General features: G+C 47.6%; 8 protein-coding genes across 8 annotated transcripts; all 8 read left to right on the top strand.

The window, feature by feature from the left end:
* Positions 1 to 1209: 1209 nt before the first annotated feature.
* Positions 1210 to 1488, top strand: N7529_007356 (uncharacterized protein; the record flags this gene model as incomplete). The annotated part of the gene is made up of 1 exon (XM_057242883.1): positions 1210 to 1488. One exon carries the CDS (start codon positions 1210 to 1212, stop codon positions 1486 to 1488), a length of 279 nt encoding a protein of 92 aa, XP_057098242.1.
* Positions 1489 to 3076: 1588 nt separating this feature from the next.
* Positions 3077 to 7752, top strand: N7529_007355 (uncharacterized protein; the record flags this gene model as incomplete). Its single annotated transcript, XM_057242882.1, has 3 exons — positions 3077 to 4052; positions 4114 to 7157; positions 7351 to 7752. The coding sequence occupies 3 exons, from the start codon at positions 3077 to 3079 to the stop codon at positions 7750 to 7752; spliced, it is 4422 nt and encodes a 1473-aa protein (XP_057098241.1).
* Positions 7753 to 8415: 663 nt separating this feature from the next.
* On the top strand, positions 8416 to 9603 carry N7529_007354 (uncharacterized protein; the record flags this gene model as incomplete). Its single annotated transcript, XM_057242881.1, has 1 exon — positions 8416 to 9603. One exon carries the CDS (start codon positions 8416 to 8418, stop codon positions 9601 to 9603), a length of 1188 nt encoding a protein of 395 aa, XP_057098240.1.
* A 315-nt stretch (positions 9604 to 9918) lies between these two features.
* On the top strand, positions 9919 to 10534 carry N7529_007353 (uncharacterized protein; the record flags this gene model as incomplete). The annotated part of the gene is made up of 3 exons (XM_057242880.1): positions 9919 to 9931; positions 9999 to 10153; positions 10226 to 10534. 3 exons carry the CDS (start codon positions 9919 to 9921, stop codon positions 10532 to 10534), a joined length of 477 nt encoding a protein of 158 aa, XP_057098239.1.
* Positions 10535 to 11956: 1422 nt separating this feature from the next.
* Positions 11957 to 12205, top strand: N7529_007352 (uncharacterized protein; the record flags this gene model as incomplete). The annotated part of the gene is made up of 1 exon (XM_057242879.1): positions 11957 to 12205. One exon carries the CDS (start codon positions 11957 to 11959, stop codon positions 12203 to 12205), a length of 249 nt encoding a protein of 82 aa, XP_057098238.1.
* A 498-nt stretch (positions 12206 to 12703) lies between these two features.
* N7529_007351 (uncharacterized protein) lies at positions 12704 to 13036 on the top strand (the record flags this gene model as incomplete). The annotated part of the gene is made up of 2 exons (XM_057242878.1): positions 12704 to 12886; positions 12953 to 13036. The coding sequence occupies 2 exons, from the start codon at positions 12704 to 12706 to the stop codon at positions 13034 to 13036; spliced, it is 267 nt and encodes an 88-aa protein (XP_057098237.1).
* Positions 13037 to 15847: 2811 nt separating this feature from the next.
* N7529_007350 (uncharacterized protein) lies at positions 15848 to 17548 on the top strand (the record flags this gene model as incomplete). Its single annotated transcript, XM_057242877.1, has 1 exon — positions 15848 to 17548. The coding sequence occupies one exon, from the start codon at positions 15848 to 15850 to the stop codon at positions 17546 to 17548; it is 1701 nt and encodes a 566-aa protein (XP_057098236.1).
* Positions 17549 to 19149: 1601 nt separating this feature from the next.
* Positions 19150 to 21417, top strand: N7529_007349 (uncharacterized protein; the record flags this gene model as incomplete). The annotated part of the gene is made up of 1 exon (XM_057242876.1): positions 19150 to 21417. One exon carries the CDS (start codon positions 19150 to 19152, stop codon positions 21415 to 21417), a length of 2268 nt encoding a protein of 755 aa, XP_057098235.1.
* Between the last annotated feature and the right edge of the window lie 1589 nt (positions 21418 to 23006).

Genomic DNA, 23006 nt, shown 5'->3' with positions numbered 1-23006 from the left:
ATGCGAAGACTGAATGCATTTGCTCCGCAACGTCATCCAGAAAATGGCGATGCGCCTTTACCTCATCGCAAGTGCCGAGGGTAGATGAGGCTTGTGTCAGCCCCGATGCGCGAAAGATACTATGACTTGCACAACGGCTAAACCGGGTAATACATATTGGGGCCTGTATATTAAGGTGTCTGGTATGCTGGAGGTAGCTAAGGCCTTGTGGACGCGCATGGTTCCAAAAGAATGAATCGATATCGAGTACATTTAGCGCCCACTCACTCGCAGCACGAAACGTGATAGTGCGATAGATCATGGGAACCAGAATGGAATTGACCCTCGAACAAACCTGACTGAAAGCACGCAGGTCGCCAGGCAGCAGCTAAGAAGTTGTGAGAAAAGGAGGAAAAATACACATTTGGTGACAAACCCAGTCCGCGATATCCAAAATTACTTCGCAGGGCATAATTTCAAGCATGCTGCCGAGAAGGCAGTGGTTTTCTAATGCATAAAAAGCCAAAAACTTTTTTCACTTGCCATGCCCAGGTTGGGACCTCTTCTATTTATTTTTGATATTAAACACGAGAAGAGTAACATACGTTTCTTTGAGTTTCACAAAACGTAGGGGATGCAGGGATAACCGCAGACCTAAACAGTGTTTAAATGAACACTGTGATAAATATTGAGCCAAGGTTAGCAAAATTAAAAGGTAGTTTCTTGTTTACCATTTAATCTAAGCTTTGTATCTGTAATCAGGTGTCGTCCTTGGTTACGTGGCAAGTCTCACACAATAGAAAATAACAATGATGAAGGCCCATTAGTCAAAGGCGTTCAAAGATTTACTCAATCAGATGAAAAACATGAGATTAACGTAGCTGAATACATTGGTATGTAATAGAACAATGAGTTTAGTTCTCACAAGCATCAGTTCCCTGGGGCTGCACCACTGGGGGATGCCTCAAGATTGTACTTCTCGCTGCTCAATTGACACAGCTAGAGTTCGGACGGAATTGAACTAAGTTATAGCTGGCAATATTAGTTCACCGGCCTGCAAAATACGAGGGGTGATCTAGGTTGCAAGAGAAGAGTGACGGCGCTTCGTTCTATATCGCTGGTCTCAAACCGATCCTTCATAGAGAAACCATTATAGTAAGCAAATAGATCCCGCTTTATAGTAATACTTACTACATACTCAGATCCAAGGATTCCTTTTAGATGAAAATTATGGAGGAGATCGCCGAAATTGTTCGTGAGATCGGTCGGCAGCAGACCGACAATTCATACTACCGTACCTGCTATGGACTTCTCAAGCAGTTGCAAGACTTGGTGGCCCAATCATCTGACTACCTGCGCTGTCTTCAACAATACGAAACACTATTTCCATCAAATGATTTCCTGCCCATCCACCATATTGCCACCGAATTGCAAAACTCAGTAGCAAAGCTGTCAAAGCAGGAAAAAAGGTCCCACTCAGCTTGGCAAAACCTCCGATCTACTACTTGAGTCAGCCGACAACTAAGAATTGAAGGAATATATCTTCCGAGTACTTGCGTATCCACAAGCCATTTCCAAGTCATATCGGGAATTTTGCGAATTGCATGGATTCATATTTACGATCTAACCAGATCCACTAATCCACTTTGAGCTGAATTTGCCCATCTCTTCCTGCCTTATCCCTTTCTCAGATTAGAGATTCAGATAGAAAGAGAAACATAGTGGTTTCCATTTACCTATTCAGACTGCATGCATATTGTCACCGAGATACAGTCACTAGCGAAATCTGCTTCCTCCCTAACATTTGCTTTCCTTTTCTCGGGACCCACTGCCAAGGCACTAGCGCAAATATTTATTCAACGGGCATCAATATAAAATCCTTCCTGAATGTAGTGGGCTGTAATTTACAGCAAAATTACCATTTCAAATGTACTCAACATTTGGAGGCATGGTTTTTGGTTAGGATATGCTCATGTGATACTTTAAGGATCAGATGGTTTTCATTGGATGCCCGAGGCACCGAGTATATAATAGTAAATTACATAATAATGCCAAGGCATCGCTTAGTGAGAAACCCAGTTTTACATGTAGCAAGTAGTGCCTAAGGCATCAGAATGCCTTAGGCCCACTTCCGCTCTCAGGTTCTGCTGACACAGCAGAACCTGGAAACCTTAGGGGATCACACTCAGCATTGGATAATGCACGTGATCAGTGTCTTGCATCGCGGTTGGCTATGGAAGATCCATCGATAGTTGTTGCCTCAAATTACTGCTTTATGAATAATTATCCGTTAAACCGCATCAAGTTATAAATGTCAGATTATAATCCATTATTTCCCCTGCATCTAATTCTAATTCGAAGAGTTTTTTAATTCCCGCTATATTGTGGAAACTTGACTTAGGCCAAGACGGAGAATTGTGACGGCCCTCATGATTCGAAGGTTATGATGTTTTCCCTAATCCCGGAATAGTGACTCCTTGTCCCCAAAGAATAACATAGAATATTCTGTAGGTTGATAGACCGGATTATGGTATTTCCATGCCGTCAGACAACACGCGACCTAGTGAGGCAGGTAGGTCAAGGCAGGGTTGATTCACTATTGGTGACCCTTCCGGTAGAAGTGGGTCCACGAAACTTGGCCTTGAGGTTTCGGTGCGGCGCGCCCCGTTGCCAATTCAGCAGAACAGACTTCCCCAGGAATGAGACTTCATGAAAGGTTACACTGGTCAGATATCTCTGCCTAAAGCCGTCAATTACATCACACAATAAATTGGGCAAGATGAGTGCATTCCAAAGGTGGTCTTGGCATTTCTTGGTTTCGATAGGATGGTGAAGACGGCTCCTGCCAATAGCGTCTCTTCTCTAACCGCCCGCTGCAGCACGTCGTGTTCATCATGAGGCTGAGCCTCTCGGGTTGGCAAAATTTTCGCTGGGTCTTAGAGGGCTTCTTTCCTTCTCTCAAGCCTCCTCCGCTCTCCTTTGCTCATAGTAGCATATGTTACCTCCATGAGTTAGGCCTATATTGCACACTAGAAGTCAGAGCTTTAGAAAGGTCACGCGGGTAACTCATTGTCCGGCTTTTTCTCGCGTTGAAGCCATGTCAGATCCTGCGGGGTACACTGTGGGTTGGATTTGCGCCTTGCCCGTGGAATACACTGCCGCACAAGGGTTTCTCGATGAAGAGCACGACAAACCGAGCTTTGTGTCGCCAAACGATGCCAACGACTATACGTTAGGCAAAATGGGCGAACACAACGTTGTCATCGCTGTCTTACCCGATGGTGAATATAGAACAGCTTCCGCGGCTAGTGTAGCGACAAATATGCTCAACAGTTTTCACAACATCAGGATCGGCCTCATGGTCGGAATTGGCGGGGGTGTACCAAGCAAGAGCCATGATATTCGCTTGGGCGATGTTGTGGTCAGTGCGCCTCGCGGTGGCGAGAGTGGTGTGTTTCAATACGATTTTGGCAAGTCGATCCAGGACCAAAGTTTTCAGCATACGCGGTTCTTGAATCAGCCACCAGCTATATTGCGCGCTGCAATGGCGGGTATTCGAACACAATACGAGAGAAAAGGGCATCAGCTCGAGGAGGCTATCAACGGCATGTTTGGAAAGAACATGAGACTACGTCGGAAGTACACCCAGCCAGAACTAATTACCGATAGGCTGTTTCTTCCCGAAGTTATCCATCACCCAGCAGGCTGTGCTAAATGTGCAGTTGATCCGTCAACGTTGGTACTACGGAGTGAGCGGGCCGACGACGAAGATAACCCTGCCATTCACTATGGCCTGATTGCTTCTGGCAATCAGTTGATGAAGGATGCTCTAATTCGAGATCGGCTTGCCGCGGAAAAAGACGTTCTTTGTTTCGAAATGGAAGCCGCGGGGCTGATGAATACTTTCCCATGTCTCGTCATCCGGGGTATCTGCGATTACTCGGACTCACATAAGAACAAAGAGTGGCAAGGGTACGCAGCTATAGTGGCAGCTGCATATGCCAAAGACCTTCTACAAAGGATCCCTCTCAATAGAATTGAAGCCGAGGAGAGGATAAGTGCTGTTGTGTCTGGTTAGTCTTGCGCAGTCTTATAATTATTACATCAGCAAATATTGACCTAGGCACTACTTAGAGGAGCTGAAAGGCATCCAACATCGCTTAGATCAAGCATACACTCAAAACGAACGGCACTTTAGTGAACAGAAAGCAAGAGTCCTAACAGATCAACAGCGCCGTTGTTACCAAGTGTTCAAGGTCGTCAACTACGCGGAGCAAAAGAACATAAACCCTGAACGAGCTGAGGGAACCTGTCGATGGGCTCTCCAGAGCTCTGAATACATCCGTTGGTGGGAGAGCAACTGCAACGATCTTCTCTGGGTGTCGGCTGACCCAGGCTGTGGCAAGTCTGTCCTAGCCAGGTCAATAATCGATGATTGCTTAGACAGCTCTCATCCATCTGTGAAAATATGTTACTTTTTTTTTAAAGACAATGATAAACAGAACGATCTTACTACGGCACTATGTTCGGTACTTCATCAGCTATTCAGCCAGCAACCTCATCTATTACAACATGCCATTCCGGCTTGGGAAAAGAATGGGGGGACCCTTCGACAAGAAGTTGATGAGCTTTGGCGGATCTTAATAGCGGCAACAGCAGCTGACATCTCGTGCAAGACAATTTGCGTATTCGATGCACTTGATGAATGTCGTGAAACCGATCAGCGCCGGTTAATCGAAAAGCTTCAAGCGTTTCATCGCCAGCCATCTTCATCAACAGATGAAACCTGTTTGAAATTCCTGGTCACCAGTCGTCCCTACGATCATATACAGGATCACTTTCGAGCAATCACCGATTCTTTCCCACATGTACACATCAAGGGAGAGGAGCAGAATGACCAAATCCGTAAGGAGATTGAACTGGTGCTGAGGATTCGAGCAAGAGAGCTAGCTAAAACGGTGCCGCTGTCACCAGAGCTTCATCATCGAGTTGAACAGCAGCTGCTTCAAATGGAACACCGTACATATCTTTGGCTACACCTAGCCATTGATGATATCCGTACTACCTTCAAAGACAGCCTCCGGCCTGCAGAGCATTCGATCACACTGATACCGCTTTCTGTGAATGCAGCATACGAAAAGATACTTAGTCGAGTCCAGGCGGATGAAATGGATACAGTCAAAATGATCTTGGAGATCATTGTGGTGGCACGACGTCCCCTCACTGTACGAGAGATGGCTGTCGCTCTAGGTATTGCCACTTACTCAGAGGCACGAACAATACTGGGGGCTAGGCTAGATCCAACTCATTTAGAGAGAAAAATTCGACAATTATGCGGCTTATTTGTCTTTACCAACAACTCCAAGCTCTATCTTATCCATCAATCTGCCAGAGACTTTCTTATTCAAAAGAAAGATTCCAGCAATCCCAAATGTGCATACTGGAACAGTCTGACTGACGCGGAAGATCAGATGGCTAAGATCTGTTTGCAATACTTGTTGATAGAGGATTCAGAATACGATGAAGGTGAATTGGGCTCCTTTAGTGGAAGTTTCTTGGAATATTCAGCAGTATATTGGCCCGATCACGTACGAAACATGCCTTTGACTTCAATGCGAAAAGAAACCGACCGAGTGCATCGATTATACGACATGAGTGGGAAACCTTTCTCAAGGTGGTTTCCCATTTTTTGGAGGACAATCAGACCATACGAAAGAGCTCCTGTAATGAGTGCCCTGCATCTGGCGGCATTCAATGGCCATGAACAGGAGGTATATTCTATACTTGGTGTAAATGAAAATGACGTCAATGCACCTGATGATACAGCAACATATCCAGTCATGTGGGCTTCAATTAATGGACATGATAGGGTTGTGCAACTTTTGTTAGAGCGAGGAGCCGATGTCAACGCCCAAGGTGGAGAGTACGGAAATGCCCTCCAAGCTGCTTGTGACAGAGGACACGTCAAGATCGCACAGATGCTGCTAGAGCGAGGAGCCGATGTCAACGCCCAGGGTGGTGAGTACGGAAATGCCCTCCAAGCTGCTTGTGACAGAGGACACGTCAAGATCGCACAGATGCTGCTAGAGCGAGGAGCCGATGTCAACGCCCAGGGTGGTGAGTACGGAAATGCCCTCCAGGCTGCTTGTGACACAGGACACAACAAGATCGCACAGATGCTGCTAGAGCGAGGAGCCGATGTCAACGCCCAGGGTGAACGCTACGGAAATGCCCTCCAGGCTGTTTGTGACAGAGGACACGACAAGATCGCACAGATGCTGCTAGAGCGAGGAGTCAATGTCAACGCCCAGGGTGGACGCTACGGTAATGCCCTCCAGGCTGCTTGTAACAGAGGACACGTCAAGATCGCACAGATGCTGCTAGAGCGAGGAGCCGATGTCAACGCCCAGGGTGGACGCTACGGTAATGCCCTCCAGGCTGCTTGTAACACAGGACACGACAAGATCGCACAGATGCTGCTAGAGCGAGGAGCCGATGTCAACGCCCAGGGTGGACGCTACGGAAATGCCCTTCAGGCTGCTTGTAACACAGGACACGACAAGATCGCACAGATGCTGTTAGAGCGAGGAGCCGATGTCAACGCCCAGGGTGGACGCTACGGAAATGCCCTCCAGGTTGCTTGCTTTGGAGGATACGTCAAGATTGCGCAGATGCTGCTTCAGCACGGAGCCGATGTCAACTTGACGGCTGGTAGCGTCTCTGCCCTTTCCTTGACTACCCAATGCCGGAATGGCGATCTTCTGGAATTGCTTCTTGCCTCCGGAGCAAATGTTGAAAAAGCACTACAAATGCTGGATTCAATAGATGACCGATTTTACCTGAAACAAAATGCGCTGGATTATGCTGCTGCAGCAGGAAATCAGGATATGGTGAAGATTCTGATCTTAGCAGGAGCCGACGTTAATTATGCGTCGAAATCAGATCTTAGGGTGCCTTTGCACATGGCAGCTGAATCAGGTCAAATTGACGTGGTTACGGCATTACTTGATGCAAACGCAGACCCCACGAAGGAAGACAGCTTGTCTAGGACTGTTCTGTATTATGCTAGCCTTGCTGGTTCAACCTCAATTGCTCAGATCCTCGAAAGTGCAATCGGTCACTACAACAAAGGATTCAAACTTGGACTGTGTTACAGGGCTAACACTGGAGGACTTTCAGTGCACAAGGTCCAAATAACTAAGAGAATAAGCGACTATATTCTATTATCTGACATTCTTCACGCATACAAACAAAGGCGATGTCAAGGATTGCGCCGATATTCTCTGAAGGGCCTACAAGGTGTAAAGCCCGTCAAGGTGAAATAAGAAATCCAGTCTAACATTCAAGAAGCGAATCTCTAACACTTAGTAGTATGAACTTATCTACTCAGATCCTGACCAACCAGCTATCACTGAAGATTACATGCCTCTGTCAAAGCTACTCGCGACATGTGCTGGCCAATCGCATCTCTGCTCCATCATTATGAATCCTCCGGAACGGAGCAAGGGTCAAAGAATATGGGTGGAGGTTCTTATACAAGAACTCTCCGAGGAGGATGGCTTTGGCCTTCTTTGTCTTGAGAGCTGGGTTATCAAAAGAATCACAGTGCTTGCTGTAGCTTGTGCTGTGGGCGCTGGGTTAATTGGAATTCTGTGGGCTACGATTTTAGATAAAACCTCCGATGGATTCGCCATCACAGGATGTCTAATTGCTGCTGAGGCCCTAGCCATCAGTCTCATGCTTTTTGAGGCTCAACTTCGACCAGCCAACTAAAATATTCAGTCTAGAACTATGGGGGTACGAATGAAAAACTTCTGTCCGAGATCGTTACCTGTGCAGAACAACCTAGATGACGGGGAGACAGCCAACACAACTGTTTGCGTCACTGCGCATCGTGTACAGTCACCAGCGAAATCCAATTCTTCATCGATGACTGCTTTTCGAGTGAATAATTCTTACAGTATTGGATGTGATATTACCGCGAGAGGTACAGTATCTTACACGGCATATTGGTAACGGCCCTCAACTTTAGAATGGTTAGATCAATGATCTACGCTAAGGTCTTGGCAGCGGGTCCCAAGAAACGAAAAGCAGTCTTTAAGAGGAAGCTGTTTTCGCTAGTGACTGTATCGCGAAACGGTACCATTTTTTTTGACTCCACAGTGAGTGACTGTATCTTCCACAAGAGGGATCTTCCACAGGGTGACACCGATTTCCGGAAATACTGTACCCATATATGAACTGGGGAAGACATAAGGGACTGTATCTCGGTGAGACTGTACCCATATAGAACCCGCGATATTGAACTGTACTCCACAGTAAGGTATCACGGATAGGTATCAATCTACAAGGGCGAGTAGACCGAGGAGCGACTGCCCAGTGATAGCCTTTTTGTGCCACGTGGCGAAAATACCGACCTCCCGTATCGAGTGAGTAATGACGGGACGGGCCGCGATGCGAACCCCTGAACCGCCCGACCGCGATGAACGCGAGGATTCGCCACCGCGACTGTCGAGACCGAAGCGCACCACCAAACCACCGAAAAACTATGCTCGAGAGCAAGAGATCGACAACGAGCAGAGGAAGACGCGACCGCTACCAAAGAAGAGAATCGAACCCGAAGACCAGCCTGACGTGGGAACTTCGGACGACTCCGCGACCGAGGGCGACGACCTCGATGTCAGCAATCTGGTGCAAGAGATCGCCAAACTCAGGAGGGAGATCAGACTCCGCGATGAGATACATAAGGAAGAATTACTAAAAGCCCAAGCAGAGTTTAGTGCGGCTCTCGCCGAGGTCCGACACGAGCTACAGAACCTGACTGATAGACCCTTGACACCGCAATGCCACTCCGAGGCATGCTCTCAGAACAACCATGATGCGATTCTCCGCGAGATTCAATCCTTACGCGAAGAAATCGGCGTCCCCGCTCCCACGAGTTCCCCATCCTATACAGATGTCGCGCGCACTCCTCCAACCAGCTACCCAAGCAATATACGGACACTGTTAACGCTAGGCACGACACCGACCACCTTTACCGAAACTTTGTACTGTACGATAGACACCTCGAAGATGACCGAAAATGAAAATAAGAAGATATCCGCGGGCTCAATCAGGGCCGCAATCGAGAAAGAGATCCGAACGATGGATAATCACACCCACTGGCGCTGCCGCGCGGTCACCGTGAGTCTAAGAGACCCTAATCGGATCAGGATTGCGTGTCGTGATAAAGCCGAGCACCAGCTGGTCAAGAAAGTGGCGGAAGAAAAGATCGGAACAGGATCCCGGGTGCTCCGGGACGAGCTCTACCCGATCAAGGTCGACGGCGTTAAGAGGGCTGCGGTGCTAGATGACAACCATGCCATTCTGGCTGGAGCAACCGTAGCACTAAGTGAAGAAAACGAAAGTACAGTCGCTAAGATGACGTGGCTTAGCAGTAAGGAAGCCGCGAAGCCATATAGCTCGATGGTCGTGTACCTCACTAAAGGCTCCGACGCGCGGAGGCTCCTGGCCGACGGATACTTCCACGTTGGAGGGGAATCCGGGACAACCAGCGTCTTTGAATATCGGCCACGACCGATGCAATGTTATAACTGCCAGGAGATTGGTCACAAGGCATTCTAATGCCGTAAGACCCAGAAGTGCGTAAAGTGCGCCTCGGAGGGTCATCACCATAGTCGCTGCGATCAAGAGGTTCCAAAGTGTGTTCTATGCGGTGGGCCACATAAGTCGTTTAGCAAGAATTGCCGGAAGCTCTACCCACCACGTCATGAATAAGACACTTCGAATAATCCAATTAAATGTGAGGAAGCAGGGTGCCGTGTATGAAAGCTTAATGAATAACGGACAAACCAAGGACGTAGTGGCGTTAGCGATTCAGGAACCCTAGGCGAGGAGGATTCAGGGACGACTCTTGACCACCCCAATAGGATATCACAAATGGACGAAGATGGTACCCTCCACCTAGAGGGAAGGCAGATAGGCGATCCGGAGCATACTTTAGGTCAACAAAGATGTAGAAGCGGAGCAAGTGGCCATTAAGTCCCCGGATCTGACGGTAGCGGTCATCCGACTACCCGAACGGCTGATCTTTATAGCATCGGTCTACGTCGAAGGGGGAGACGCCACGGTGCTAGACGACGCATGCGATCACCTCAGAAAGGCAATCTCAAAGGTACGGCGAGACACGGGCGCCGTGGTGGACATCATGATTATAGGAGACTTCAACCGCCATGACCAACTCTAGGGCGGAGACGAGGTGTCCTTAGGAAGACAAGGCGAAGCGGATCCAATCATTGGCCTCATAAGTGAATTTGCTCTTAGTAGCTTGCTCAAACGAGGCACGAAAACATGGCATAGCGAAGGACAGTATGGGGACTACGAGTCCACAATTGACCTCGTCCTGGCCTCCGACAATTTGGCAGACCTAATGACCAAATGTGTAATACACGGGACTAAGCACGGCTCGGATCACCGGACGATTGAGACGGTGTTCGATGCACCGTGGTCAGCCCCGAAGCATCAGGAACGACTTCTTCTAAAGAACGCGCCATAGAAAGAGATTAATGCTAGAATCGCGAGCACCCTGGCCACCACTCCGTTGGAAGGCACAGTGCAGCAGAAAACCGACCGACTGATGTCCGCAGTCTCGGATGCAGTGTATACTTTAACTCCAAGAGCGAAACCATCGCCACACGCGAAGCGGTGGTGGACAACCGACCTGACACAACTCCGTTACATATACACACACTAGCGCAATCGCGCTCGCTCGGAGCGACGGGCGGGGCGAAAAATACCTCAGCTCGAAAAGATAGCCCAGGATGCGGCAAAACAATACCATGACGCCATCCGCAGGCAAAAGAAGAAGCACTAGAATGAGTTTCTCGCAGACAACGACAATATCTAGAAAGCCGCTAAGTACCTGGAATCGGGAGAAGACGCGGCATTCGGGAAGCTACCACAACTCGTCAGAGCAGATAGGACTACCACCGCTGACTATAAGGAGCAAGCAGAAGAGCTGTTGTCCAAATTCTTTCCCCCTCTACCGGACGTGATTGAAGACGAAGGGACGAGACCATAGAGAGAGCTAGTGAGGATGCCTACGGTTGGCATAGAAGAGATCGAAAGACAGCTTTTTGCTGCTAAATCATAGAAGGCACCGGGTGAAGACGGTCTACCGGCGATAGTCTGGAAGATGACATAGCCGACTGTCAAGCACAGGGTTCTCGATTTATTCTAGGCGTCACTAGGAGAAGGCGCGTTACCGACGTAATAGAGACACGCGAAGATCATACCGCTTAAGAAGCCGAATAAAGAAAATTACACCATTACAAAGGCATAGAGGCCAATCTCGCTCCTCGCGACGCTAGGTAAGATACTAGAATCGGTGGTTGCGGAAAGGATCTCGCACGCTATAGAGACACACGGCTTGCTCCCGACCAGCCACTTCGGCGCCCGAAAGCAGCGATCCGCGGAGCAGGCGCTTGTGCTATTACAAGAGCAGATCTACACCGCGTGGCGTGGCCGACGGGTGTTGAGTCTGATCAGTTTCGATGTGAAGGGTGCCTACAACGGAGTGTGCAAAGAACGACTGCTCCAGAGGATAAAAGCGCGAGGCATACCAGATGACTTGCTCCGGTGGGTCGAGGCATTCTGCTCAGAGCGAACGGCCACTATCCAGATCAACGGGCAGCTTTCTGAGGCCCGAAGATTGCCCTAAGCTAGCCTGCCTTAGGGCTCACCCCTATCTCCGATCCTATTCCTTTTCTTCAACGCAGACCTCGTGCAAAGACAGATCGACAGCCAAGGAGGAGCGGTCGCTTTTATGGATGATTTTACCGCATAGGTGACCGGGCTAACCGCGCAGAGTAACCGGCAAGGAATCGAGGCAATTATCAATAAGGCGCTCGATTAGGAAAGGAGAAGTGGAGCAACTTTTAAGGCGGAAAAGACAGCTATCATACACTTTGCTCCCAAGATGCGTAAATCGGACCATAAGTCGTTTATTATCAAGGGACAGACGGTTGTACCCAAAAGCCACGTCAAGATCCTGGGTGTCTTGATGGACACGAGACTGAAATACAAGGAATATATAGCGAGGGCCGCGTCTAAGGGCCTAGAGGCAGCGATAGAGCTTCGGCGACTTCGCGGCCTTTCCCCAGCAACGGCGCGGCAGTTATATACATCAACGGTGGCGCTAGTTGTGGACTACGCCTCTAATGTCTAGATGCACGCGTGTAAGGACAAAGCCACGGGGCCGATCAATCGAGTCTAAAGAGTTAGAGCACAAGCTATTATGGGGACATTCCTCACGGTCGCGACCAGCGTAGCGGAGGCGGAGGCCCACATTGCCACCGCGCGGAACCGATTCTAGAGACGGGCCGTGAAGATGTAGACGGACATGCATACCCTTCCTGAAACAAACCCGCTCCGCAGAGGTATAGACCGGATTAGAAAGTTCAGACGATATCATCGCTCGCCGCTGTACCAAGTGGCAGATGCGCTTAGGCACGTTGATATGGAGAGACTAGAAACAATTGACCCGTTCACGTTGGCCCCTTAGGACGAACGCATACAGGCTAATATTGACGGACAATATGAACCTCAGACTGAAGCGGGCGGGTTGATACAGATCGCGGTCAGCAGCTCGGCACGGAACGAGCTAGTGGGATTTAGAGTCGCGATCGAGAAACAGCCACCTCGAAATCGAAAGTTGAAGCTCAAAATGTTTTCTATCACATTAGGCGCGAGGGCAGAGCAGAACCCGTTCTCTACGGAGCTAGCAGCCATAGCACATGTGTTGAAAATGATAGTGGGAATCAAGGACTACAGGATTACGTTGCTCACAAGCAACAAAGCGGCGGTGCTCACGCTAAGGAACCCCCGACGACCGTCTGGCCAGGAGTTTGTTTGTCAGATGTACAAGCTGATAAGAAGGTCGCGGAGGAATGGAAATCGCATCATATTCCACTAGATCCCTACTACCGATGACAACAAGCTGTTAGGTCTGGCTAAAGAACAGGCCAGAACTGCAACACAAGAAGATGCTCTCCCATAAGAACACATCTCGAGGATAAAGTCCACAGTATTAAACATCGCACGGTCCCAAGCAGTCCCCAGCAGTGAGCTACCAGTGAACATAGGAAGACACGCAAAACGAGTAGATGCCGCACTGCCAGGCAAACACACCCGGCAGCTATATGATCGCCTAACGTGGAAAGAAGCGAGCGTACTGGCCCAACTCCGAACCGGCATAGCTAGGCTCAATGGGTATCTCAATCAGATCAATATAGCAGAGACGGATCAATGCGATTGCGGACAAGCAAGAGAGACCGTAGAGCACTTCCTCTTCCGATGTCGGAAGTGGACTGTACATCGGACGGAACTGTTACAATGCACGCAGACTCACCGAGGAAACATATCCTTCTTCCTAGGCGGAAAACAGCCTTCTGATAATCAACAGTGGACGCCAAACCTAGAGGCAGTACAGGCCTCCATACGTTTCGCCATTGCGACGGGCCGACTCGAGGCCACTTGAACATATCGACCAACATAACCCCCACCCCTTCTTCCGACCCTACTTACCCACCACCTCGTGCTACACATGGTAGACGCGCTTCAACTGCCGAAGATAGGATGTTGAACACTTGGAGAAGCACCTTCAAGCCAGCCTACTAACCCACTTACTAACCCACGAGAAACTCGCTGCGATACTGCTTTCTGGAAATGTTATATGTTATAAGGTTCTATGTATGGGCTTTCAGGAGACACAGCATACACAGATGGACATGTACAGTAGATCAGTGATAGTTGCCCTTTCGGCTCAGCCGCCGGGCGTTAATGAATTGTTTGTTTGTATCGCGAAACCTTTACGTCTGTTTGTTAGAATTGGGCAAATCAAAGAAAGAACAGATTTTTATACGACTTGTAGATACGCTTCTTGATGATGACGAAGCGGAAATTTTCATTTCTCGAGTGTACGATCCAATAGAATCGACACGCAGGTGTGATTTGGCAGATCATACCAGCTACCAGAGAGCACTATAAAAAATTCCAGAGGTGAGTGCCCGGCATGAAAGACCTCCAGACAGAATGGAGGAGGATGATCAAACTTGGCCGCATTGCGTCAATATCTAGTCATATCACGGTGGCGTCAACGAAGATACGAAGAGCTCATGTAGTGATTGAAGCAATGGAGCTCTTCCGCTGATATTAAGCGGTGAGGGAATATTCACACAGGCCAAAGTCTTCTATGAGTATTCGAAGAACTGTTTCTGGGAAGGGCAAGGCGTAAGAGCTTGGTAGGGGTATAAAAGCCAGCCATCATTACGTACCGCCTAGAAGACTTTTTATTCAGAAGCATATAAAATAGTTCTGTAACAAAGCGTTCGCATGTCGAGAAGGAACCTTTGTGTACCGGATGAAACACTGGCGAAGAGCTCGCGACCCTCAACAGCGAGCAGACTCTAAAGTTGCTATGATCACACAAAGGAAGAAACAATCAAAAATGAGGTTTGACCCCACACGCATCTTCCCTCTTAATATAAAATGATTGTTGTGCACTTCAGTGGATCTGTTGCTTGAGTATGCTATATCGCCTTTGAGTGGATATAAAGCTATTTGTTGGAACTAATTTTCCGGATGTCTACGCACCAAAGAAAATACATATGGGATTGTGGGCCAGATGCTACGATTGTGCCTCACTCTTGGCACTTTGAAAAATTGCCCAGCTTTGGAATGCGACTGTTAATTGTTGCACCTCCCAAAGACTTGGCTTCTATCGGTGGCATTAGTACATCTCGCAGTGTTCGTAGACCTCTGGCGTTTCCGGAGAGGGTAACGACGCAGAGAGATATGGATGCCAAGTTCTGGGATATGTAAAGGGAGCCTCAAAGGTAGTAGCGTATAAGACTTCGAATTACTAGCCTTTGTCCCTTCCAGCATCAGTTTAAATTTTGAATAACGCTGTTTGATTTGGCTTCAATTCCCAAATATCATTGTTGACGAAGGAAACTGCGAGACATCAGCACTTAAAGCAATTATTCCTAACGTTTTATGTTCTACTCACAGCCTGTGCGAAGATTGCGCACAACACCAATGCAATTTGAAATGTGATCATAATAACAGCTTTAAGAGCCTCTCTGATAGTGGCATCTTCTGAAGGGCCTTTTCAGTCTTAAGATATCTCAATCCAGACGGGTACAGTAGATTTCGAAAACGGATTCCCCCATGGAACTCTCGCGTTGTTTCTCGGCCCGTACCCTAAACTACCCTAATCCGTATTGGGTTACTTTAGAAAACAACCCCTGCTTCGCCGTATCTTAGTAAAAAACGTATCAGGCTTTCGTGTCTAATGAGTCATTGTAAATTACCGTATACCCTCATGGAATGTTCTGGGAAGAAAATCTCAATAGGCGGGGAGATATGGCGATGGATGATTGGATATAGCACACCGCTTTGGGCACTCCTAGCCGCCCGCACAAAATAACTCTACTCCGTACAGTAGCCCCCAGAACATTGAGTGAGTTTAGAACTGATTACTGCGGTCCAACGAAACTCGCCTCGGCCCTCATGTCCTAAGAATACCAATTTGCTCCAGTAGTTGATTTGGACGCTACCCTACCAATAATGGTTTTTGAGCGCTTTACTGACACCGTTCTTGTTTGATTAAGCGCTCACCCAAGGCATAATCGGCACGAAATGGGCAGTTCCGTTGACCAACGCTAAACATATAATGTTGCTAATTGTGACTGAGCACTCACCTCCACCCCTCCAGGGTGTAGGTGAGCCCACACCTGTTAACAAACCCACACCTATTAACAAAAATATCATTATTTCTATTTCAAACCTATTTTTCACCACCAAAACTATGCCGATTTCCTCCGAAAAAGAAGAGATCCTTCTCTCAAATGCCCTCGAAGCCTATAAATCAGGTCAATTTACCAGTATTCAGGCCGCAGCCTCTCATTTTGGCGTCTCGAAGTGGAAGCTTCGGTACCGAAAGGAAGGCAGGACAAATGGAAAAGGCCGTGCAGCCACTAAAAAAGCCCTAAATTCCTCACAAGAAGCCTCTCTTATTCGCTGGATTGAGCACCTTAATTCAGTATATACACCACCAAATGCTAGTGATATTGAGGGTGCTGCAAATCGTATTTTACGACATTGTGGTTCCGACCGGCAGGTTGGCAAAATGTATGGGTATCAATTCATTCGACGCCTACCACCCCATATCGACCTTCGTACACAAAAGCCGATGGAAAAAGCGAGGATTGAAGCTGAATTACACGGTGAATTAGTTCATTGGTATGAGGTCTATGGCCAATTCCTTAAAAAGAACAAAATTCAGGCCAACGAACTATATAATTGGGATGAGACTGGCTTTCAGCTAGGTATTGGAACGAAGGAAAACGTCGCTCCTACCCGCAAATATGAGACTATTGCGACTGGTGGAATAGGCCAGAATATTACTGGAATTGAGTGTATTTCGGCCGATGGCTGGGTTATGCATCCTTGGTTTTTAATGCGTGGTTCTGAACAAATGGAAGACTGGTTTGACGGCGATGATGATCCTACCAACTATAGGGTTATTAAACCAACTGCTAAAGGCTGGACCGACGATACAACTGCGATTCAATGGCTGTTAGATTTCCATTATGCCACTAAAAAGCGAGTTGCTAAAGGCAGACCTAGGGTTTTGGTTATGGATTACCATGGATCCCATGGAACCCCGGAATTTGAGCATATCTGCCAAAGCTTTAATATCATACCTTGGTGGTTTATACCAAAAATGACACATCGATGCCAGCCTCTCGATGGCAAGCCATTCTCAGTTCTTAAACAAAAATTCCGAAGAAAGAATAATGAGATTGTACGATGGGGTGGAGATGTTGATGATAAACGGCATTTTCTTCAAATCATCAAAACAGTTCGCAAAGACACATTTAAATCGCAAACGATTAAATCATCATTTAAAGACACCGGTCTTTGGCCTTATGATTTGCATATTGTGTGCGATCAAATTGATCCAGGCTGGGAAGATGAACCAGTCCTTGAAATATATGGTCATACGCCATCACCAAACCGTGAATTTCCTAGTTCAGCAACGAATTCGCCGCCTAACTCAGATCAAAGATTCTCTAAAGTTGAAGATAAGATTCAAACTATATTCGAAGACGATGAATTGGACCTTCCGAAGCTTCAAAAACATATAAACCGTGCAATTCATGGCGGCAATCAGGCTGTTCAAGACCTAGCCCTTGCAAAACAGACGATAAAAAGGATGCAAAGCCAAAATATTCCTATCAAAAAGACAAAACGCATTGTAAAGGGTGCTTCTAAGAGTCCTTTATCGTCAATTGCAGGCAATTCGAAGGTTCATCAGCGTTGTACGAAGGAATCTAAGCTGGATATTTGGCGTGAGGCTGGAAATGCAAGAATTCGAGACTATTGGCACCGCGCCAATCAGGCTCTTAAAGAAAAAGAAGAAGCATCAGGGGGTAGACATTATCTTGAAGCTAATAGTGAGCTATTTAAATATATAGATCCAGATGGGATGGTGGCTGAAAAATAGGGTCGAAATTGAAATAATGGTTTTTTTGTTAATAGGTGTGGGTTTGTTAAAAGGTGTGGGCTCACCTACACCCTGGAGGGGTGGAGGTGAGTGCTTAGTCACAATTAGTACATCACTTAATTTAAACGCAAATCAGTTTTTGAAAATCTAGCTATTGAAGCTAGAGAAAGTGCATCATTTCATGGCAGAAGGTCAGCTGATCATGGGGCTGAGAATTCCCCCCATTTTCTGAGGCCTGGGGCCTTCACTAACACCATCATAGTACGCACCGCTTATTGACTATGAATTCAATCTCGTTTGGTAACGACAGCTTGGGGCCTCAATTTGGGACCAACCACGGAGTTATCAATGTTTTATCCGGTACAATTATTGAAGTCTTATCCAAGTCCGGGTTAGCTGACTAAACGCCTCTTTTAGGGCCAGCTCGAACAGAAACCCCTCAGCAGAGGGTAGATAACGGTTCGCTTCGCCCCGTATCTGTCAAAGAGACTTTCACTTACCAGAGTGGTAGAGATACTCAAGTCACTGGCATTTCCGCAGATGCTAGACCGGAGAGAGAATGTCGAGCCATGTCATACCAATACCTGCCAATGGATTTTGGACTTGGAAAAGTACCAATCCTGGAGGAGCGAATCCCGTGGTCTACTATGGATTAAGGGCAAACCGGGTGCGGGTAAATCGACATTGATGTTATTCCTACACGGCAAACTCAAGAGTGTACAGAACGGTAACCAGGGCATCCAGCTCGACTTTTTCTTTACTGCGCGGGGCACAGAGATGCAACGTATACCATTGGGTATGCTTCGATCCTTACTGAACCAATTATTTGTTCGCGATGCGACCGTGCGCCATTAGGTATGCGAGACCTATGAACAACGATGTCGGCAGTTTGGATACGGCGAAGGTAAGTGGGAATGGACACACGGGGTTCTAGAAGAGTTACTGGCGGCTGTCATCCTAGCATATGCTAGTCGATAACATGTAACGGTTTTTGTCGATGTGCTAGATGAGACCGGAGCTGAGTCTGCTCGACAACTCGCAGCGTATTTCCATCGACTCATTAACCGAGCAGCAAAAGGGACGCTGCGATTCGAGTCTGCATTTCATGTCGACACTATCCCATCATAGGAAGTGCCCAGACCATGGAGATACATGTCGAACAGCATAATCAAAAAGACATCGCTATATACATCAAGGATATACTTGCCGAGACAGAGGTCGAAGGCAGCCCTAGCGAAGAGAAGAGACAGACGCTGATGGAACAACTCATCTAGTAAGCCAATGGTGTGTTCTAATGGGCTCGTCTTGTAATGCCTCTTGTCCGATCCAGGATTGATGAAGGGGAATCGTTCGATGACATCTGTTCCTGGTTACGCGAGGTCCCGGCTGGCCTGGAAGATGTGTATATGTACACTCTGAACGACGTGATAGAAGTGCGGAACTTGGAGTAATCATTCCTACTGTTTCAATGGGTGTGCCTGGCTGAGCGTCCACTGACTGTGGTTGAAATGCGGTATGCTTTGGCAGGAAATAATGCCTAAATAACGCGTGCCCCGAAGACATGGGAGAAGATCTATGGTTTTGTTGAAAGCGACGAGCGCATGAAGCGAAGGATCAAGGTCCTTTCTGGTGGATTAGCGGAAGTCGTCTTGAGCGGAGCTTCGAATGACACTGTCCAAGTGGTACACCAGTCAGTCAATGATTTCTTGCGCGCGAAAGGGCTAGCTACCTTAAGTGATACTATCGGTGCCAGCAGTCCGGTATCACAAAGAGAAAACATCCTCTTAGAATGTCAGGCAAATCTCTATCGTTCTTATCTTGTTTATCTGGCCTTACTCCGTGTACGTGGAGATATTTCGAGTGATTCCCAGGCGACGAAAGAGGACCTTATGCGGAACCACCCATTAGTTGCTTACGCCACTACCAACCTCTTCATTCATGCGGAAAAGGCTGCTCAGTTTCGTGTGCTGATGCTACGGAACGACCATGATATTCTACAGCAAGTGATAAGTCAATGGATCCAGATTTACCAGATTCTTGACCCATTTAGCCCAATGTGCCCACGAAGAAGAACCACAATCATTCATATAGCGGCAGCCGCAAATCTCGTTGATATCATAGAGCGTGTGTCTTTGAACAGCGAGGACGTGACGAGGGAAGACGAAGGCGGAAATACACCTTTCCATTTGGCATCGCGACACGGTCATATAACAGGGGGAAGAATATTGCATAAGAAAGCAGCGGATTGTGGAGCAATAAATAGGGAAGGAAGAACGCCATTGATTGAGGCGGCTGGCTTTGGGCATACGAAATTTGTCGAATGGCTCCTGCTCGAAGGTGTGAAGCTTGAAGCAACAATGGGTAAAGGCGCAAGTGCTCTACAAGAAGCTTCGTTGGGAGGACATCAGGACGTCGTTGAAAGATTACTTGGAGCTGGCGCCGATGTGCACGCTCAGGGTGGTAGATACGGCAATGCCCTACAGGCTGCTGTATACGGGGAAAGCAGTGAGATCGTGCAGATGCTCCTCGACGCTGGCGCCGATGTCATCGCTCAGGGTGGTGAATACGGCAACGCCCTACAGGCTGCTGCAGTCCGTAAAAACAGTGAGATCGTGCAGTTGCTCCTCAACGCTGGCGCCGATGTCATCGCTCAGGGTGGTAGATACGGCAACGCCCTACAGGCTGCTGCTGCATACGGGAAAAGCAGTGAGATCGTGCAGATGCTCCTCGACGCTGGCGCCGATGTCAACGCTCAGGGTGGTACATACGGAAACGTCCTACAGGCTGCTGCTGCATACGGGAAAAGCAGTGAGATCGTGCAGATGCTCCTCGACGCTGGCGCCGATGTCAACGCTCAGGGTGGTAGATATGGATCATCTCTTTTGGCGGCTGTTTATCAGGGACATGCTGATCAAGTTCAAATGCTTCTTCACGCTGGCGCAAATGTGTTGCTTGCAGATGAACTTGGCCAAACTCCTCTTCATATTGCTGCCTCGAAAGATAGGCTCAACCTTCTCCATAGGTTTCCGGAGCTCCTCTCCCCTATTAATACCCAGGACAAACTTTTACAAACCCCCATTCATCTGGCTATTTGTCTCGGCCATATCGAATTTGCCACAAATCTCCTCCACCTCGGTGCCAATCCTTCTCTTTTAGATGGTTACGGCAGAAATACCCTAGACTGGGTACTTGGAAACGAAAGCCTGGTGCAACAAATCCAAAAGCACTACCCTTCAATTGTTGCGACACCTGATAATACCCAAGAGCTTGCTGTTCGTCAATCCATCCTTCAAATCTCAGATACGCTTCTTCAGTCTCAACTGCACTTCCCATGGCCACTTTTGCAGCAGTTAGGTCGCTATCTATTGTTTGTTAGCGACGCAGACAATGCCCAATATCTATTTCAGCTGCATTTGTCTCAGGAGATTGTCATTGGCGCCCCCATGTACAAGACTACGTGTGGCATATGTAAAATCTTTATCAACGGCTCTCGCTTTGTGTGTAGTATCTGCGCCCATATGGATCTATGCTCGTCCTGCGTGCAGAAGTATCCCTTCCACAGTCGATTACACCCAAATCAAGAGCATAAGACCTTTGAAGTGTCGTATATGCTTGATCGAAAGTCTCCGCTCACTTCGTCAGCACCAGAGAAGTTGAGAGAACTCGTTGATAAACTTTCTGCGCCGAATACCCATAGAAGTGGGAACGGACCATCGCATGATTCCGTGGCTTATCTGCCATCCAAAGTCACCGCACCCAAATCGACAGCTGCAATTCTAACGGCTCTCCTAGGCCCAATCTCAATGTACTGTCTTCTTTCGTTTGGGCTTATAGCAGTTTCGTTTACATACTGGTATACCTTGATCTAATTGAATATATTTCTCACGCTTGCCGTCTCTATCATGTTATCATTAAATAATGATCGCTCTGGTATACAGGTACCGCAACCCAGACTATCATCTTCTGTATGCCGTTGTAATATATGTGGTTTTTAGAGTTCATCTAAAAAAGGCTGGTGTCTTTACGTATTCTAGTAATCCAGCCAATTAAGTAGCATTACTCATACGATGAAACATGATGGAACGTATTATGTAGCATAAAATACTGTAAATTAATAACACAGATCTTCATATCCGGTGGCTGCTCTCAATATAGTATAATTGGACTTGACGTCCAAGGCTTGATAAAGGGTGGATGAGTTTGAGCGGTCACACAGATTTCCGCAAGCACTGTAACATGGTAAAAATTCTCTTCATTGGATGATTCTAGCAACGGCCTTCATCCCACTATAAGTAGCCACGATCCAAGCCCAGTTCCACATGTTACTATTCGCTTGTCGACTCCATCTTTGCGCAGCCAAAGAACTTAGTACATCCTTCACTGGCGAGTCGGCAGCGGCTCAGTCTTTTTCCCTCGGCCAGATAACGAGGAATCAAATAGGCGAAGGCACGCGAGGAGAAAGGTGAAGAAGCAAGAGAGGCAAGAAATAGAAAGGAGCAATAGAGAATGTTGTCGAGATGACACTACTCGAAGCCATATTACTAGTACAAGTGTTTCTTCTCGTGAAATAGCCCTCCATGGTGGTGGATCAGCTCCCCCTCATGGAACTGCCCCTGCTCGGGGGACTGCCCCGCCTCGTGGAAGCCATGGACTTCGTCCGAGACGAGGTTGCTTCTCTGCTCCTGTGTTGGCTCTACTGGCATCATTTGGATTGATTTGGATCTTGTCTAAGACAGGAAACTACGAAGCCAGAACACAGATGCAGCAAGCAGCTTGACAGACTCAATGCAATGTGATTCGCTCAATGGGATGGTGCTGTTAGGAGTAGAATTTCAGTCATCCCATTCTTCAATAGTCAAGCCGGCGTGCCGGAAATGACCTCTAGCATTAGCTTCTCTTGTCCCAACCTGATTAATACACCGCTCGAGAAAGGAGGAAAATTCTCGGTCAGGATCTTCTGCGTAGTAGCTCTAATTGCGTCTTATGTAGCCTTTGAGTTCAGCGAAAAACTCTTCAATTGCATTCAGGTCTGGCGAGTAAGGAGGCAAATAAACCAGTTTGACTCCCGCATCAGCACACATCTTTAAAATCCGCTCAGAGCGGTGAAACGATGCATTATCTATGACCAGAACCGACTTCGGCTCCGGCCATCTCCCGCAATGACGAAGGAGCTCATCGATGAAGTCTTCGAACACAGTGGCATCCGTCGAGCCGTGAAAGACGCGAGTAATCAAAATACCATCTTGGGAGTACGCATGCAGGATTTGATACAGGGAGGATCGAAATCAGTTTCACCACTTGCACATAGAGATTCTTTTCTCAAACCCTTTTTCGAAACACACTAATCTAATTCCGACTTAGCTCGGTTGCAAGTATTGAATCGTACTGAAAGGCTACATCACGTGTTTGGTGCTCACTCATTACTCGTAACACTGATACCAGAAATAACTAATTAATG

Source organism: Penicillium soppii (genome assembly GCF_028829465.1).
Source record: "Penicillium soppii strain IBT 18220 chromosome Unknown utg000005l, whole genome shotgun sequence".
NCBI classification, from domain to species: Eukaryota; Fungi; Ascomycota; class Eurotiomycetes; order Eurotiales; family Aspergillaceae; genus Penicillium; species Penicillium soppii.
Note: the sequence above shows the minus strand (reverse complement) of the source record. Positions and strands in the feature narration are given on the sequence as shown.